Source organism: Mauremys mutica, chromosome 3 (assembly GCF_020497125.1).
Source record: "Mauremys mutica isolate MM-2020 ecotype Southern chromosome 3, ASM2049712v1, whole genome shotgun sequence".
Lineage (NCBI taxonomy): Eukaryota > Metazoa > Chordata > Testudines > Geoemydidae > Mauremys > Mauremys mutica.
In genome coordinates, this window is record NC_059074.1 from 154,302,922 (window position 1) to 154,320,869 (window position 17,948).

General features: G+C 46.0%; 1 protein-coding gene across 1 annotated transcript in view; it reads right to left on the minus strand.

Annotated features, from left to right (window-relative positions):
• Positions 1-3,392: 3,392 nt before the first annotated feature.
• ALK (ALK receptor tyrosine kinase) overlaps positions 3,393-17,948 on the minus strand; it is a 576,734-nt gene continuing 562,178 nt past the window's right edge. The window contains exons 26-29 of the mRNA XM_045010420.1: positions 16,371-16,472; positions 12,961-13,095; positions 11,620-11,710; positions 3,393-9,415 (exon numbers count right to left, since the gene is read on the minus strand). Coding sequence (XP_044866355.1) covers positions 8,711-9,415; positions 11,620-11,710; positions 12,961-13,095; positions 16,371-16,472 — 1,033 coding nt within the window. The 3' untranslated portion in view covers positions 3,393-8,710. The remainder of the gene's footprint in view (positions 9,416-11,619; positions 11,711-12,960; positions 13,096-16,370; positions 16,473-17,948) is intronic.

Genomic DNA, 17,948 nt, shown 5'->3' on the forward strand with positions numbered 1-17,948 from the left:
GAAAAAAGGTGAGAAACAATTTTTTTCCCTTTTCTTTCGGGGGGGGGGGGGGGGGGGTGTAAATTGACGACATATACCCTGAAACACCCGGGAAAATGTTTTTGACCCTTCAGGCACTTGGAGCCCAGCCAAGAATGCAAATGCTTTTCGGAGACTGCGGGGACTGTGGGATAGCTGGAGTCCTCATTCCCCCCTCCCTCCATGAGCATCCATTTGATTCTTTGGCTTTCCGTTACGCTTGTCATGCAGCACTGTGCTGACTCCCTGCTGTGGCCTCTGTCTATCATAGCCTGGAGATTTTTTCAAATGCTTTGTCATTTCGTCTTCTGTAACGGAGCTGTGATACAACAGATTTGTCTCCCCATACAGCGATCAGATCCAGTATCTCCCGTACGGTCCATGCTGGAGCTCTTTTTGGATTTGGGACTGCATCGCCACCCGTGCTGATCAGAGCTCCACGCTGGGCAAACAGGAAATGAAATTCAAAAGTTCGCAGGGCTTTTCCTGTCTACCTGGCCAGTGCATCCGAGTTCAGATGGCTTTCCAGAGCGGTCACAATGGTGCACTGTGGGATAGCTCCCGGAGGCCAATACCATCAATTTGCGGCCACACTAACCCTAATCTGACATGGCAATACCGATTTCAGCGCTACTCCTCTCGGGGAGGAGAACAGAAACCGGTTTAAAGAGCCCTTTATATTGATATAAAGGGCCTCATTGTGTGGACGGGAGCAGGGTTAAATCGGTATAACGCTGCTAAATTCGGTTTAAACGCGTAGTGTAGACCAGGCCTCAGAGTCATAATGAGGAGTGGAAATCATATACCCCTCTCTCCTATTTTGACACAGTCCCTGCCTGTGAGTTTCTTGTAAAAGCATTCTGCGTTTGATACTATATTATTTGAATAATGTCCCACTCTGAGAAGGCCAGTATATCTGACGTTCTTTTAAGTTGCTTTGTGATTCAATATATTTGGAAGGTTTTTCTTCCATGTACTAATGAACTGATACATCATTCTCCTGCCTTTTCATAACAAAGGAGATTGTTAACTGAGTCACATTAGTCTGTGCAGTATTGGTTCCAGGATATTAGAAACAAGGGTGAGTGCCAGAATATATCTTTTATTGGACCAGCTTCTGTTGGTGAGGGAGACAAGCTTTTGAGTACGCAGAGCTCTCTTCTTCTTCTTCCCAGACCTGAAGAAGAGCGCTGTGTAGCTGGAAAGCTTTTCTCTCACCAACAGAAGTTGGTCTAGGGAAGGATTTTCCTCCTCCACCTTGTTTCTCACATTAGTCTGTTTGCTAGACACTTTGTCCATCTCTCTGAGAGCTAGTAGTAATAAGCAGGAGAAATGACTTTTTTTTTAAATCAGTTATGAAACAATTAAGTATTTTATCATTCATAAAAAAACCCATCCCAAAAAAACGCACACAGGGCTAATGGAAAAACTGTAATTGGAAGAATTTGCTGCTACCGTGCTATGCCAGTGAACTGCATGAATGAAACAGAAAAAAGACTGTAAAAAGCACAAATACGCTGTTTCTGGTTTGCACTTTTCTCTGTGTGGATTTGTAAAAAGACAGCAGCATGCAAGATGCACTTTTGAAAATATAATGCACTTTCATCTCTCTTCTCTGGAGAGCTTTCCCCTGCTGTTTGAAGAAATTCTTTTATTTGCTGTTGCTGCAGGCTACAATCATCATCATGTTTCAATGCATATAGATAAAACTTAGGTTCACCTCACATAGTACTTGCATCACTAATATCTATGTCCTTTTTATGTACTGTCTGCAGGAAGTACTGTGCAGTATATGTATATTTTTAAAGCAAACATTATTCTGTTTTACTTCCTTTGCATTTTATATATTTCTTCATTGTCCTTCAGAGCAGTTTCTTCTTTGCTACATTGGTCATTTATAAAATTCAAAAATTGCCTATGAGTCTTTTTAGATGTAGCATGGTAACACTTCTATTTTGATTATTTGGTTGCAACATGATTTGTCTCAGCCTTTTTAAATAAACTCAGTGTTTTTAGAATTTGTTTCACATACATCTTGAACAGCTAAAATACATAACATGTCTAGCATGTATTCATACCTTTTAGTGCAAGTATACAGGTTTCAAACAGTAACATGGTTTGACACTTCTGAATGAGCTGTTTGTTGCATTTCACTTAGGTGAGAAATGTACAGTGCTTTAAATTACATTTGTAGTATCCTATTTTTAGACTGACATTGTGCAGCTTATACAATGTATTTTAAATATGGCTATTTTTCCTGAACTATTAAAAAAGGCTGCATATTGTATTCTGATCTATGGAAGTTTTTAACTGAAGATAAAATTTGTAAATGTACACATTTTATTATAAACTGTTTAATTTATAGCTTTGTATTTGAAGTTAGCAAGGTTCTGAACATCTGTATGTCCAACATCTGTTTCTTCCATCTTTTATATCTATAGGTATCTTTTTTTTCCCCCTGTAATTAACACAGTATTCATGGATCTTTGATTAATTAATGCCCATTCTTTTAAAGATCATTTGCTTTTGGGGGAGTGTGTCACAAAATGTGTCCTTTTTTTTCCCTTACAAATTATGTAAATAGGATAGAGAAATGGCAACTCTAATATATAAACCGGTTTTGTATCTTGATGCAGTTTATTATCTTGCTGTATGGTATAGAATTGCAAGCTGCCAAACAAAGTGTATACATCACTTAAAGTGGTCTTGTTTTTCTCTCCCTCCACCCATTTTGGATAGTGCAATGTCTGAAATAACGTCCTGGTGGCTTAGGTTATTTGTCCACTCTTTTCATTGCTAATGAGGCTAATGTTCAGGTGCTGTGGTTCATCTGTGCAAAGGCGCAGCTACTCCTGGTGCCCACTGTTGGAGGGCCTGGCTTTCCTGTTCTTTGTGCCAAAAATGATCAGCAGGGGCATAGTTAATCTCTCTGCAGTGTCAAGGCTGAAGGCCAGTGATGGCAGGAAGACTGAGATTGAATCTGGCTCTGTGATTTTTAGGCATGTCACTTGCCCTATTGTGCTCTATTTCCCGGTCTACAATCGGGGGATGATATTTAACCTTTTCTAAAGCAATAGGAAATCTTCAGCCAGAAGCTCTCCAGTGGTATACAAGTGTCAGTCATGACTCTGATGGGCTTCCTATATGACCTTGAGTGAGTCATTAACCTCACTGTCTCATCTTTATCTGGTGCGCGTGCATAGCTTTTTTTACACAACTTTGTTTCCACTAGAAAAAAAACACCATGAACTTTAAAACACATTTACTTTGCTAAATAGCTACTGCAGTGAGCCTGCAAGGAGATTAACATGACTTGCTCCGAATTTCAGGTAGGAGTTGAAATATTAGGTGAAGTTATTCTAAGCCTAGTCATGACAATAGTTCATCCTCAGCTTACAAGCCAGGGGTGATGAACTGATGTTGAGATGATGATGATGGTAGAGATTTCAATATATGACCCAACAGCTGGAGTTAGTTTGTCATTTTATTTATCTTCATGCTGTTTGGTTCACTACACTTGTTTACAATACAAATACACTAGTCAATACAAAATACTCAATGACCATATATTAGTATGTCTTTTAATATCCCTGAAGTGCATAGGCCCTTCCTTTACACATAGTGTTGCATAAGCTGCTGTACCTGTGATAGACATTCTAATGAAGCAGGGTTACAGACCAGAAAAGCTGGATGCAGATATGCTCCTTTGAGGAATATGGGGTAGGCAACATGTGATGTCTTTTATCTCTGTAAACGATTTTTATACTATTAGTTTTTCAAGGTTTTTTTTTCCCTAAGCTGATGGTGTCAGCTCCATGACCAGGCTTGCAAAAAATCAAACTCTTGTTAAGACAATAGACTAATCCTGTCATGCATTGCAGAAATGAGACCACAGAGGCTTGTGACAATGCACCACATTTGCCCAGACACAGCAAGGGAAGTGGGTGGTGCTACAGGTGGATGTGCCACTTGACTGGTTCATTACAGACTGAAGCCATCACCATTTTTAAACTGAAATCAGCTACCTGAAACAAGGTGTGAGGCCTTAAGTAAACTTGCCAATGAGCTCCCTGTCAGTTCCAGCAGGAAGTGGAGCAACCTAAAGGCAGAGGAAGGCCATTACCCTGTGCTGTCTGGCCCATGTCCCCCTCTCACACTGCCATAGCCCCTTCCTCTCCTTGTTGTAATTCACCTTATTGCTGCCTGAACCTACAACTCTAATGAGGTGCATGGGTCCTACAAGAGACCACTACTGCCTAGGTCTAGGCCACATGGGCTTTAGCCAGTTTGTGTTAAATGTCCTACTGCAATGCTGTAGTTATTGTTCCATCAGCCTGCATGTCATATAGGCTGTCGTGCTACCTACATTTCACTGTAGCAAAAAGGTAGCTACATATGATATCCAAATGAAGACATTTACAATGAGATAGTTTATAGTAGACTCACAAGGCCCACACTGGGGAATACTATGTACATGAACATTTTATATAACTGTTAGACACTCTGCCTGTGGTTCTGGACAAAAGTTTGTTACAAGCATAAAATAGATTCTAGTGTTTTAGATGGGACTCCCTGGAGACATGACATGTCTAAAGTGCTCCAATCATGTGAGCTCACATGATCAGGCATTTAAAATTGAGCCTGCTTGAAGCAAGCCCTCAATTTCCCCCTCTACATACAATTCTCCACCCCCCACCCCCACTAGTGGGATAAGGCTGCTTCTGTTACTGGTATACAGCTGGAGTAACCAGTGAAAAGACTGTGGAATTAAGCTTAATGCTGTAGGATCAGCATTAGGCTTATGAACACTGAATAGCATCAGATCCTCCAAGGGAGACTGGGGGGGGGGGGGAGAATAGCTAAAATAAAATACTTTGGTGGGTATTCAGGGTTTTTTTAACAATCAGTGCACCACCATGCACACACTGAGCTCTCCAGCTGCTGTTTTTCATCCCATTCATGTGTTCAGCTAACTTCATCCTGCTGCCCTTGTAGTTCTGTGTGGCGACAAACGTAACAAACCAGGCTGCTAAGTTGCCCTTCTCACCTGCTAGGAAAGAACTTAACTTGTTATGCATGTCCTGAGCCATTGCATTTTTAATTCCTTGTCTGAACTGATTTCTGCAGATCATGTCACTAAGCAGAGCAGTGATAATCCAAGTGAAGCAGAGCTATTACCACACCATCTTGCAATCCCTTTAGACAGGATTATTATCATTAAAAATTTAAAGTGAGCAGGCCTTGGTGCACTACTGGGAGTGTGAAATGTCACAGAGCAAACAGGCAGAAGTTTCCTTTCATTACCCAACTACTGGGGTTCGTGTGCAGGGATTAAAGCCCTGCTCCTGCAAACACACTGGTAGCAAGACTACAGAGCGGCTTACAATTAAGCAATGGGTTTAAGAGCATGAATGCAAGTCTCTGCCTTTGATGAGGGGCTGGGGGGATATGTGTAGCACAGGGCAGAATGTGAGCCACACAGTGCGAGGCTGGAGGTCACCGTGACAGGCATTGCCCCATGCAGCATACTGAACGGCACACAAGGGCTCCCAAAGAAGATGATTTGGTAAATGGCTTTATACTCACTGGAACAGAGAACTAGGGCAATGCCGAGTTTTCACTAACCCAGCAAGGGGGGTGGGACGTGAGCACAGCGACACTGGAATGGGTTCTGTGGGTATAGCACTCATAAAAGGGGTTGGGAGGGAGGGGATGAGATTTTTGTATTAGAAATAAGCCACAACTCCATGTTCTGAACTCTTCCAGGAGAAGTATGTCAGGAGCAGAATTCAGACCTACCTCTGTGGTTCCATGGCTGCACTGGCTCCAACACTACAAAAGCAGCTCATTTCTGACCATGTGGATGTGTCTGAAACTGATTATGCAAGATAATGGAACCCTCATGAGAAATGCCGACTCTGACATTTGGGCCGAAATCTCATCCTGAAATCTTGCTCCACACCATTCAACCTCTGCCCTAAACCTGGTCTTGATTCAACAGCTCCTAAGCCTAGTGCCACGCTGAACACCACTGTCCTAGCCCAAAGCACTTTGCACAGAGACTATCAAAAGGAAGATTTCATTAGAACTAGCCGGGGTTAGTGTAGAATGAGATCTTCAAAGAGGCACCACAGTCTCGCCAAGTATGGTAAAAGAAAATATTGTCAGCAATTCTGAATTACAATTCCCCATTTTCCACTGACCAAAACATGCTGTTCATGTGGGCCAGCTGTAAATGGTAGTAATGGTTTTAGCTCTCATTGTGAGACTCACACATATAAGGTGACCCCCCCCCAACAGTAAAATTATAGATGCACACCACAAGCCAGAGGCAGAAAAGCAATCAGTATGTCTCTGTGCTCTCCCCGTGACTGGGGAGGAGGAAAAAAAGCTACCCAGGCATCTGGTCATCTTCCTTTAACAGCAGCAATTGGAAAACTTACAGTAACTGGAGTTGCACGGTCAGGCAATTCCAGATCTGTAGAGCAATATGCTTGAACCTGACACACACAGGTTATTAAGATTTCAGCTATGCTCCTTTAAGACCATACAACTACGCAGACTCGGTTCTGCCCTCAGCTATACATGCTGGTAGAGCAGTGAAAACTCAGAGCGGTTTCTTGCCTTGAAAGGAGTGAGAGAAAGCAAAAAGCTTTCCTCTGGGATCTGCTTGAAAAAAATTAATCTGGACCCTTTGTGAAAAAGGAAAAGAAAGCTGAAATGTCTAAAGAAAATTTCAGTTCCACAGGGATAATATTGCAGTGCAACCAGCCTTGATGGTACACAGTAAAGCTCAGTCATTGTTTTCCCATGGAACACATTGTCTTTCCTGAGACAGTAGAAGAGTTCTTCTCGTCTTGTAGTAGCAAGAGTAGTGTGAATGCAACAGTGCTAAGCTAGATGGAATGGCAGCCCTGTTCCAGTGTCCGTAAGCAAGCCACCGAGAGGATTAGACACCCCAATACGCTTATAACTCACAACTATCCTTTTAGCTCAAGTGGACGAGGCCTCTATATTTGCCACAGTCAGTCCTGAGTTCTGGCCCCCACTGCAGCCATGAAATCCATGCAGCCATGACATGCGACATACCAGTAGCAGATGAGTGAAGTCCAAAGCACCCACAGAATCATTACAGTTCACAACTCAGATCTGCTAACATAAGCCTCATTAAAAAAAAGTTTGATGCACAATTTCAACATTACGCTACTAAGACGTCAGCATTATTGACCAGAGGGGTGGGGGAAGGCAGAGCAGAGACAAGAACTTCACTTTAAAGATGAGGGTCTCAGCTCATAGTCCTCAGCTTTGGATCCTTTTCTGACACCCCAAAGCCTGGGGTGTTTTGTTCTGGGGCTCTGGTTTCTTTCGTTAGAGATTTTACTGCAAAGTTTGGATCCAGGACTGGATGCTGAACCACTCCCCCCAAAGTTAAAGGTCTTGGATGCAGACCCATCTTGTCTATATGCCTTTGCTGCTGCTCCGATAGACCTAGTGCTATGGAAATAGGCACCGTATATTTTAGCCAGCACTGCTACTTCAGCAGCCCCAGCGCAGTATATTGTAAATTATTAACGTACATCTTTACAATGAATTCAATTCTTCTGTGTATATTGTAACAACACCCGCTGCATGCACAAGGTGTACAGAAAGCAGCAGTGCAGCTTTGGGTTTTTAACGGACTAGCATACAAGAATTCGGTTAAAGAAACAAGGGTAATGAACCCGTGAAATGCAGACACTGCCTAGAATCCAGATGCGGGTCAAAAGTCAAGCCTTCTGGTTGGAGTCATTAGTAAAGGGCATTTCAGACCTTTGTATTTCCATTTACTGGTGACTTCTCACTGTAAAGGCCTTTGTAACTTCTCTCTCACACAAGACTGGCCCTGTAAAATTCCACCTGAATTCCACTGAACAAGAAGTTGTTCCTGTAGAACATGGTGCTTCCTTTCTATAGTACAGAAAGAATTTTAAAGGGCCAGTGCCATCCTTGGCTTTGGGTCTGAAAAAAATATAAATCCTCCTCCTTTTGCACTTCATTCTCTTCCTCTACAGTTAGTTAACTTCCCATCTTACTAACAAACCAGACAGTGTGACTGGCATCCTTCCATTGCCCTGCCAATGATACCGTAATTACTGCATATTCAAGGGCTGGTGCAGGCTACGTTACAGCTGTAACGCAACTTGGGAATGTTCCCTGGTGTCTTCATTCAAAGGTGTTTTATCCTTTTTGTTTTGAATGAATGGTTCTTTCCCAAGCCACCTCAAACCTCTGCCATCCATAGGGGATTTCAAGTGTCCCATTCCACAGCAACCAGTAGCTTGGCAAGGAAAACCCCAAACATGAAATACTCAGGCAGTGAAGCCTGACCTTACATTTAAGCGGAGCATACACAATTGAGAAGAAGCGCACAGGGAAGGGCACGACACGACAATGACCATGCATATAAGTTTATGCAACCGAAAGCTGGGCCTTGCAGTTAACGTTAATATCCCCCCTTTCTCGTAGTAGTAGTAGAGGCTCCGATGAGTTGAAGCTTCGTGGGTTATCTGAAAACACGGCCTCAAAGGGTGGCACTTTAGAGCTAGTTGGCACATAATGAAAGTTAGCGCTGTCTGCTCTCTCTCGATGACAAGGACAATATGCTCCAAGCTCAAGAGCCACACAGAATGAGAGTCAAGAGTGCAGAGGGCTCTCAAGGCCCCTGATGGGCTACGTGGCCCTTGTTTCTATGGACAGCGTCCTCATAATTGCTAGCGCAAGGTGGGGCAGAGGCTTCCAGGGGTAAGCCCTGCTGTTGGTAGCCATAGTTGACGTTCCCACAGGGGAAGTGGCGGAGCCTAAAGAGAGGCACTTCCTTCACACTGGCCGTTAGTGAAGACGGTTCTAAGAGCAGAGAGGAGCCTGGCAGCCTGTTAGTCACAACACCGGGCCCCACAGTACAGTTTCCTTCATGCCCCACATTCTCCCTCTCGGACACCTCTTTCTCCAGCAGAGAACTGTTTTTGACGACAGGCTTCTCTGCAAACCAGGAGCCATATGTTGGATTCCAGAGATTAGTGGGCTTATTTCTGGACCCCCTGCCTTTCTGAAGGTCAGAAGCCGCGGTGGACTGCGCATAAGCCATGTTGATGTGTCCCCCTTCCAGGGCTGATCGCACATTAACAGGAACCGGAGGCTCGGGGGCTGCCACTTTTGCCAAAGGTTTTCCAGCTGTGACGGCTGAAGGCAGAGGGGGTGGAGAAGGCAGGGCCTGCTTGTCACCCTCTCTCTTTTGGTGTGGGGAGACCATCAGAGGAGGGATTGCTTTGGGGTCTTCTGGGCGCATTGGAACCTTCTCCTCCTCCTCAATGGATGGGCCATATTCCACAGGCAAAGCAGTGGTGATGACATCAGGATCCTAGAGGGGAGAACAATGAGATTCTTTCAATCGCTTTTGCCACTGCTGATATTCAGGCATTGTTGCCAATTGCCTCCTGTTTATAATAATTGTCCTGTATCCAAAGAGCATCTTTTGCCACAGAGGAGCCCAAACTTTATAAAAGGAATCCCAGGGAAGTGCAACTACCACTGGGGTGGAACGTGACAGCCTTTTTTACCAGCATTGAGAAACATGGCACATTAGTGAAGAAGAATTCCCATGTGCAGCTGAAACTGCAAGGAGAATGTTGGGATGATACAGATTGGAACACAGAGTTCATAACATTCTCTTGTAATGCAGAAGCAGTTACAGCTGTGAAAATGTAGCAGCAATGTGGTGCAGGGTGGGGACTCTAGGCATTCAGGGTAACATTTTCAAAAGCACCTAAGCCACTTAGGAGCATACGCCTCAGTGGAATCGGGCTCCTAAGTAATTTTGGCATTTCAATGGGACTTAAGCGCTTTTGAAAATGTTACCCAGAAAGCCGTAAAAGTGTGGAAAGCTGGTCAACTGCTTACTAGTAATAGACAACCAAAAAACCAATCACAAAACCTGGAGTTAACATCTCCACCTGAGGATCTAAAAGCACCTTTCAAAAATTAATGGATTAAACCTCACAGTGTTTCCTCTAATTTTTCCCACCCACGTGCAGAATGAATTTTATTATGTGCACCAATATGAAAGTAATGTGTGGCGGGGGTGGGGCCAAAGGTTCGCAGTGTGGGAGGGGGCTCCAGGCTGGGGCAGGGGCTAGGGTGTGTGTAGGGGGGTGAGGGTTCCGGCTGGGGGTGTAGGCTCTGGGATGGGGCTGGGAATGAGAGGTTTGGGTTTGCCCCGGAGCTGTGGCAGGGAGAGAGGACTCCTCCCAGCCCTCTCTTGCTGCAGCAGCTCCAGTGCCAGAGCTGGAGGGGAGGCATCTTGCCCCGCCGCAGCACCGGAGTGGGAGGGAGAGGTGCCTCTCCCCACTGCAGCCTCAGGGCTGGGGGACAGAGATGTCTCTACTTGCCATGCCACAGCCCTGGGGCTGGAGGAGTCGCCACAGCCTTGCATGCCCCAAGCTTCCCTATCACCACCTCCCACCTCACCCCACTGCCCCCACCTACTCCCTAGTCCCCATCTCACCTCACTGCCATCTTCCAGGCCCACCTGTGTGGAATGTGCATGCCTGTGTGGCTCTGCCAATTAAGTGTGCGGCCTTTGATGGCCTCTTGCACAGCTGTGCGCCTTAGAGGGAACGTAGCTCACAACACCCCAGTGGGTGGATCAGTACCAGCCCTATTTTACACATGGGGAAACTGAAGCTCAGCGTGGTGAAATGACGTGCTGTCTGGTCTGTGCAGGTCTGTGCCAAAGTTTGCAAGCCAACATTTTCCTGACTGCTTCATTTGCGAGACCACTAGACTAGAAGAGCTGGGTTAATGAGCTATGTACTAAAAAGGGAAATCAAGTTCAGGCCAGGAGACCCAACCCAATCCCTCTGCCTGACCTTAATGCTCCTAGCTCCTACAGCACTGCAGTCCCCAATTGTCTTCTCCAAATGGGCCAGGTCCGAGGCCCTATAACACATGAGGCTAGAGATGGGCTCAAGTTAAGAAATGTAATCGGATTCTGGATCCAGACTGCCCCAGAGTTCATCACTGCATCCAGTGTTCCAGTTCAGATCCATCTTGGCTCTAACCAAGAAATTTCAGTCTGGATCCAAACCTCTCCACAATTCAAGGGGTCTACTGGAACTGGTGCCCTGGGTCAGATCCATCCCTGCTCAGTACTGGTCAACGTCTTAAGAATTAAAATGTGCAAAGTGGCTGTTATCTGGCAATCCCCTTGCAGCACAGCTAGGGAAGAAAGGAGTGCAAGTGCTTGAGTGCAACCTGGTGGACTGGCTCAGGCCTTTGGCTTGCTGGGGAACTGTACCTTGATGTAGAAACAGCAATCACAGAGTTGCTATACCTGTGTATGGCTGGCCTCTCCTATGTGGGGTGCGTACATGGGCAGTGAGGAGCACCCTCTCTTTGGGCAGTGAGATGGAAGCATGTGTTTCTGAAGGGCAGAGAGGATCCATCACCTCAGTTTACTACATGACACTGATTTCAGGCTAACACAACATGTGTGTTTAGAGCTCACTGCAGTAGTGCAGTACTGCCCACTGGGTGTCTTATGCTGAAAGATGAAAGAACAAATACCTGGGTGCAATATTCAATCCTCTCCAGTATTATGGCAAAGTTTGGCCTGTCTTCAGGCTGGTGCTGCCAGCACTGGGTCATTATACGATACCTACAACAGCAGAAGGAGAGAAAATCATGAAAAGCAGGAAGGCAAAAGGAAGATGCGTTTGGTAGTTAATGGACTTCAGTTCACCATGGTCCATTAGTACCCACCAGCCCACCAAGTGTTCATTGTCACCTTCCACAATGAGTGAAAAAGTCCATCCTGCTGTGGGTTCAAGTGTAGGGTCCTATACCACTCTCTATCCGCATGCAGACAGTGCCCCTCAAGGGCCAAATATACCCTTAAATGCTGCTGTTAGGAGCATGTTGTGAAATTGACACCACTGGTGAAAAAAATCAGGCCTTTGCTACATATAGGGAAGACCTAACAAAGTGGCTATTTCCATCCAATCCCCTCCTCACTTCCCACACGCTTGAAACATTGTGTGTGGTATTGGGGAAAAAACACCTCTACGGAGAGGGAAGCTGCTCCAACTCCCGTTTAGAAATCAAACTGATAAGCATGGGGGTATGGATTCAAAGAAGTGGGTTGGGAATTCCCACACAGCTGCCTTGCCAGGAGTCTCTTCTACCATACGTCCTTTGAAAATATTCCTTCCAAACCATGGTGTTCCTTTTCCCCCCAGACTCAGGTGGGCCATTCAGTTGAAGACAGGATGTTACCTGCTGTTGTCATACACTGCCCTTGGTGACTGCTCAGGGAAGCATTGCCTTGAGAAACTAAATTGGAAGCCGCTGCGTTGCAAGAGCTCTAGTGATAATTGTGCGCTACTTTTTATTCCAGAGGGTCCCAACACTATTGAACTGATTTTCAAAGGCACTGAGCCCCTACAGCTTATTTGAAAATCAGGCCATCCAGGTAGATGGACTGCTTCACCCGCCACCTGTGGGGTGGAATCCAGCGACACTTCAGAAAAATGACCTAGCCCCAACTGAAACCACACAGGGAATTTACTGTAAGCAGGTTAGAACCTAATTAACTGAGCCAAGGCTTTGCTACTTGTGAGCAACACCAGGGATCTTTAATGGCCAGAGGTGGTCAGAACTTGCAGTTTTACATCTGATCTGAAGGACAGAGCTATTGACCGATATTTTTTAACGCACTAGCCACTGGTCAATACTTCCCCAGAGGGCACTCACTGCTAACCTAAAAGGGCTGACAGATAACATTACCAGTAAGGAAAAAGTCTCTGGAACTTGAGTTCATTAAGGACAGTCATTAAATATATGGTGGTAAAGGTAATAAACTTCTGGCCAGAGCAGAGTGTTCATGCACAAAATGAGTTAGTTTCATACACAGGGCCAGGGCAGTTTTTGGGTGGATCCATCCTTCCTCCGTTTGTTACGAACTCCAGAACCTCCTGGTTACTTTTGCTAGGATAAGGCATATATCCAAGAGAGAATATCTCCCACAGCAACACACCAAAGGACCTGGACACAGAACAAAAGGAAAGAAGGTCAAGGACACAGGCACAAAATAGTATTGCAATTCAATGGCTATGCACTTAGAGCCATTAAAACAAGTATTTGCTTTGTGCACCCTACAGTCAGTCAACCTGTGGAACTCTCAGCTGCAGGAGAACACTAAGACAAAGTGGCTGATGTAAAAGAAGGGCTGGATGACTTTATGGGAATCAGTAACAATCATTGTTAAGCAAGCCAAGACTGTGATGTGAGTAATTAAATGTCATGCTTCAGAGTACAACTACACTATCTGCCCAGCAGGGTCAGGAAATAGTCATATATACTTGGTGTCTAGCATGTTATAATTGGATACAAAAGGTGTATTATTGTGATAGGACTTGCCTTCTTTTGAGGCCTGGTCTACACTACGATTTTAGGTTGAATTTAGCAGCGTTCCCTCAATTTAAGCCTGGACCCATCCACACGATGAAGCCCTTTTTTCTACTTAAAGGGCTCTTTAAATCGATTTCTTTACTCCACCTCCGACAAGGGGATTAGTGCTGAAATCGGCCTTGCCGGGTCAAATTTGGGGTAGTGTGGACGCAATTTGACGGTATTGGCCTCCGGGAGCTATCCCAGAGTGCTCTATTGTGACTGCTCTGGACAGCACTCTCAACTCAGATGCACTGGCCAGGTAGACAGGAAAAGGCCCACGAACTTTTGCATTTCATTTCCTGTTTGGCCAGCATGGCGAGCTGATCAGCACAGCTGACCATGCAGAACTCATGCAGAGCACATCAGCATGATGTGCACATTGCCGGGGCACATTGCTCGGCTCATAGTTTGTGAGAAGTCTATGTCCGTGTCTATGTCCTCATGACTCTCGTCACCGTGCTGCCATCGCTTCCTCGCCTGGTTTTGCTTTTGCAGCTTCTGGTTCTGCGCTGAAAAAAGGTGTGAAACAATTGTCTGCCGTTGCTCTGACGGAGGGAGGGGCGACTGACGACATGGCTTACAGGGAATTAAAATCAACAAAAGGGGTGGCTTTGCATCAAGGAGAAACACAAACAACTGTCACACAGAATGGCCCCCTCAAGGATTGAACTCAAAACCCTGGGTTTAGCAGGCTGTTAAGTTCACAAAACAAATCGTGTCAATTTCTTATTTTGATCCAGTCCATCTATCTTTTACATCTTAGGCTGGCAGCAGACGGTGCAGTATGACTGCTAGCCATCATCATCTCCTGGCTGCTCGCCAGAAAACGGTGCAGTACGACTGCTACAGTCGTCATCTCCTGGGTGCTCAGCAGAAAATGGGAATGACCTGGCTGAGTCACTCCCATGTCTGCCCAGGCACCCCGACCAACCTCACCGAGGTGGGCTAAAAGAGCACCCAGGAGTACGACAACGATGGCTACCAATCGTAATGCACCATCTGCTGCCAAAAGGCAATGAGCTGCTGCTGTGTAGCAATGCAGTCCCATGTCTGCCAGCACCCAGGAGACATACAGTGACGGTGAGCTGAGCGGGCTCCATGCTCGCCGTGGTATGGCGTCTGCTCAGGTAACCCAGGGAAAAAGGCGCAAAACCATTGTCTGCCGTTGCTTTCACAGAGGGAGGGAGGGAGAGGGGGTCCTGATGACATGTATGCAGAACGACCTGCAACACTGTTTTTGCCCCATCAGGCATTGGGATCTCAACCCAGAATCCCAAGGGGCAGCGGAGACTACCCACAGTGCAATGCTCTGGAAGTCGACGCTAGCCTTGGTACTGTGGATGGAGTCCGCCGACTTAATGCACTTCGAGCATTTTGTGTGGGGACACACACAATCGACTGTATAAAAATGATTTCTAAAAAACCAACTTCTATAAATTTGACCTAATTTCGTAGTGTAGACATACCCTTAGCCACTGCCGGAGGCGGAACTGTGGTTTGATCCTTTATGGCAAATCCTGTGTTCCTGAATAAACAACAATGCACTTTGCTCTTGTACAAAGGATACAAGTGACCTCTAGTCTCAGAGTCCTAGCCCCATATGTTTCAGGGAATTAAAATTAGAACATTCCCTGGGTTACATCACAAGCTTTGGTCTCTGTGGCTGGGCATGTAACACTCTGAAGATTGAAAATGCAACCTCCTCAGCATTCATTTGACTGGCAGCTTGGAAAATGTCAACATTTTATGGGTTAAACACTGCAGTGCGGTTGGGAACAGAATAAAACAGCCCAATGATCACCACTTTGGTGCTGATGGACAGCAAACAATGCTACTGTGTCCTTGGGAGGATTTAACTTGCTCCATCAGCTGTGAAACAGGCTGTATTCTCTCACTCCACACCCTAGGAAGCAGAGGCGGCTCTAGGCATTTTGCCGCCCCAAGCACGGCAGGCAGGCTGCCTTCGGTGGCTTGCCTGCGGGAGGTCCCTGGTCCCGCGGATTCGGCGGCAGCCTGTGGGAAGTCCGCTGAAGCTGCCGCCGAAGGTAGCCTGCCTGCCACCCTCGAGGCGACCGGCAGAGCACCCCCTGCGGCTTGCCGCCCCAGGCACGCGCTTGGCGTGCTGGTGCCTGGAGCCGCCCCTGCTGGGAAGGCAGCTGGTGAACATTAGTACTGATGGCTTCACAGTCTCCTCCTCTCCCCAAACACTCTCCTGCACTCCTGGCTTCCTGACCCAGCTTCGCCTGAGTGATTCTTTCCCAATCAGCAGTACCCCTGGTCTGTCAACAATGGCCCTCTGCTTCCTGACACTAGGGACCGCCAGCTACGGCAGAGTGAGCAGGGCCAGGCTCAGCCACACAGTGCAAGTGACTGCTCAAGACCCTGTCCTTTTGGGGGTATCCACAGCCCTTCACTGACTCTGCAATTTACATGCCAGCCCAATCTCTCCCACCCTCCCCTGGCACCACATGGCTTCATGTGCTGCGTCAGGCCAAGAGGAGGTGGCAATTTAGGGCATTTCCTCTTGCTCCTCTGACACTGGCTGTGTCTGACCTTGCCGCTGAAAGATGGTTTGCTCCTACAAAGAGACTAGACTCCTTTCAATAGCGTACAGCTGACACCTTCCTTCCTAGATCACCTGTTCATAACCAATACAGCATCTAAGCCAGATCCATTGCTCCCAGGAGAGAGCCTTCACTTTGCAAGGATCTGGTTATTCGCTCCCTCATTCCCTCCACTAGATCCCTTGCTTTCAAAGCTCCATCTCTTCTTTTTGGGAGACGGGAAGGACAGGAACGTGTTCCTTTTACAATGGGAAGTAGGTAGTGAGTCATTTTTAAAAACTGGTCAAGAAAAAAGAAGCCCACCATGTATCAGTTTTTGAAGTAAATATTCCTTCCATAAAGGCCTCGGGTGGCATCCATTTGACTGGCAGCATGGCACACCCACCCTTTCGATAATAACTGGCCCTGCAGAGGAAAAACAAAGTGAACAGTCAGCCCAGGATTCAGAAAGAAAGTGGCATTAATATAGTACTTTTCTAATTAACGGATAACAGTGACCAGCCTGAGGGCTGGCTCGTTTAGTAAAGAGCTTAAATCGGGGCTTTTCTTATAGACAAAGCAGCATGGCAGAGATTATATTGACAAGATCTTTTTCTATTCATAGAAACAGTGGGAACAAGCATTTAATGTAGGGCCAGCTCTGTACTTTCCCTCGCTTTGTGCCTGATCCCACAACCTGTGAGTAATCCTGTGGATAGTCCCACTGAAATCACCGGAATTACTCACATGAGTAAGAGTCTCAGAGCAAAACCTTCCTCTTTGGGAAAGCTTTTTCATTGTAGCAGGAAAGACATTTCACAGCATTGATACCCACATCCAGTTAAGCACCCCCCTCAAAAATAATAAAAACCTGTAACAAATAAATCAACCCAACCACCAGAAAACAACGCTGCTAGGTCAGGTTGGCAGAGACCCTGGGGTTTTTCACCTTCCTCTGCAGCATGGGGCCTAGGTCACTTGTAGGTTTAAACTAGTGTAAATGGTGGATTCTCTGTAATTTGAAGTCTTTACATCATGCTTTGAGGACATCAGTAACTCAGGCAGTGGTTAGGGTCTATTAGAGGAGTGGGTGAGCAAGATTCTGTGGCCTGCGATGCACAGGAGGTCAGACCATGATGGTCCTTTCTGGCCTTAAAGTTCATGAGTCTATGAGAATACCCCAGGCAACATTCTTAGCATGGTAAGGGAGAAAAGCCAGAGTCCACTAGGGATTTTCCTATTACCATGAATTTTATGCAGATGGTACCCAGACACTACAGTGATGGCTGCCAGCATAAAATCCTAACAATCCTAGCTAGATATCAGGCCCTTTGTGTCAATATCATTTAAAATTAAATCCATCAAGCTCAAACCCTTGTACTGGCAGGCACATATGAGCTTGTGCATGCAAGCAAGTTAGAGGTGTGCACACAAAGTGAATGTGAATGGAAAAGTGTGTAAACTTCATAGGCGCCTTTGAAAAGGAGTAAAGGGTACTAGCAGTTAGTTGTGGCAAGTGTGCTGTTTTGCCATCTCAGAGTCCTCTTGTATTGCAGGGCTTCATGGTAGCAGGGTCTTGCCTTGTTTGGTAATAAAAACCAAACAGTGCAGATGCACTCACATCACCTCAGGCTGTGATCTTTCCCAGAACTCAAGCTAAGTAGGGTCAGGCCTGCTCAGTACTTGCATGGGTGACCTCAACAGAAAAACCCCAAGGTACCAACACAATTTCTTACAGTGACTCAGTAAGTGGCTTTCTTTCCATTGAGCCAGGAGTGAACCAGTTCTCCAGCACAGTGTTAGGGGGTGCTATGCTGCTGGGTTGCAGATGAGCTGTAAACTGAGGTCCTGACCACTTGTGATCATTAAAGATTTCCTGGCACTTCTTGGAAATACAGCCTC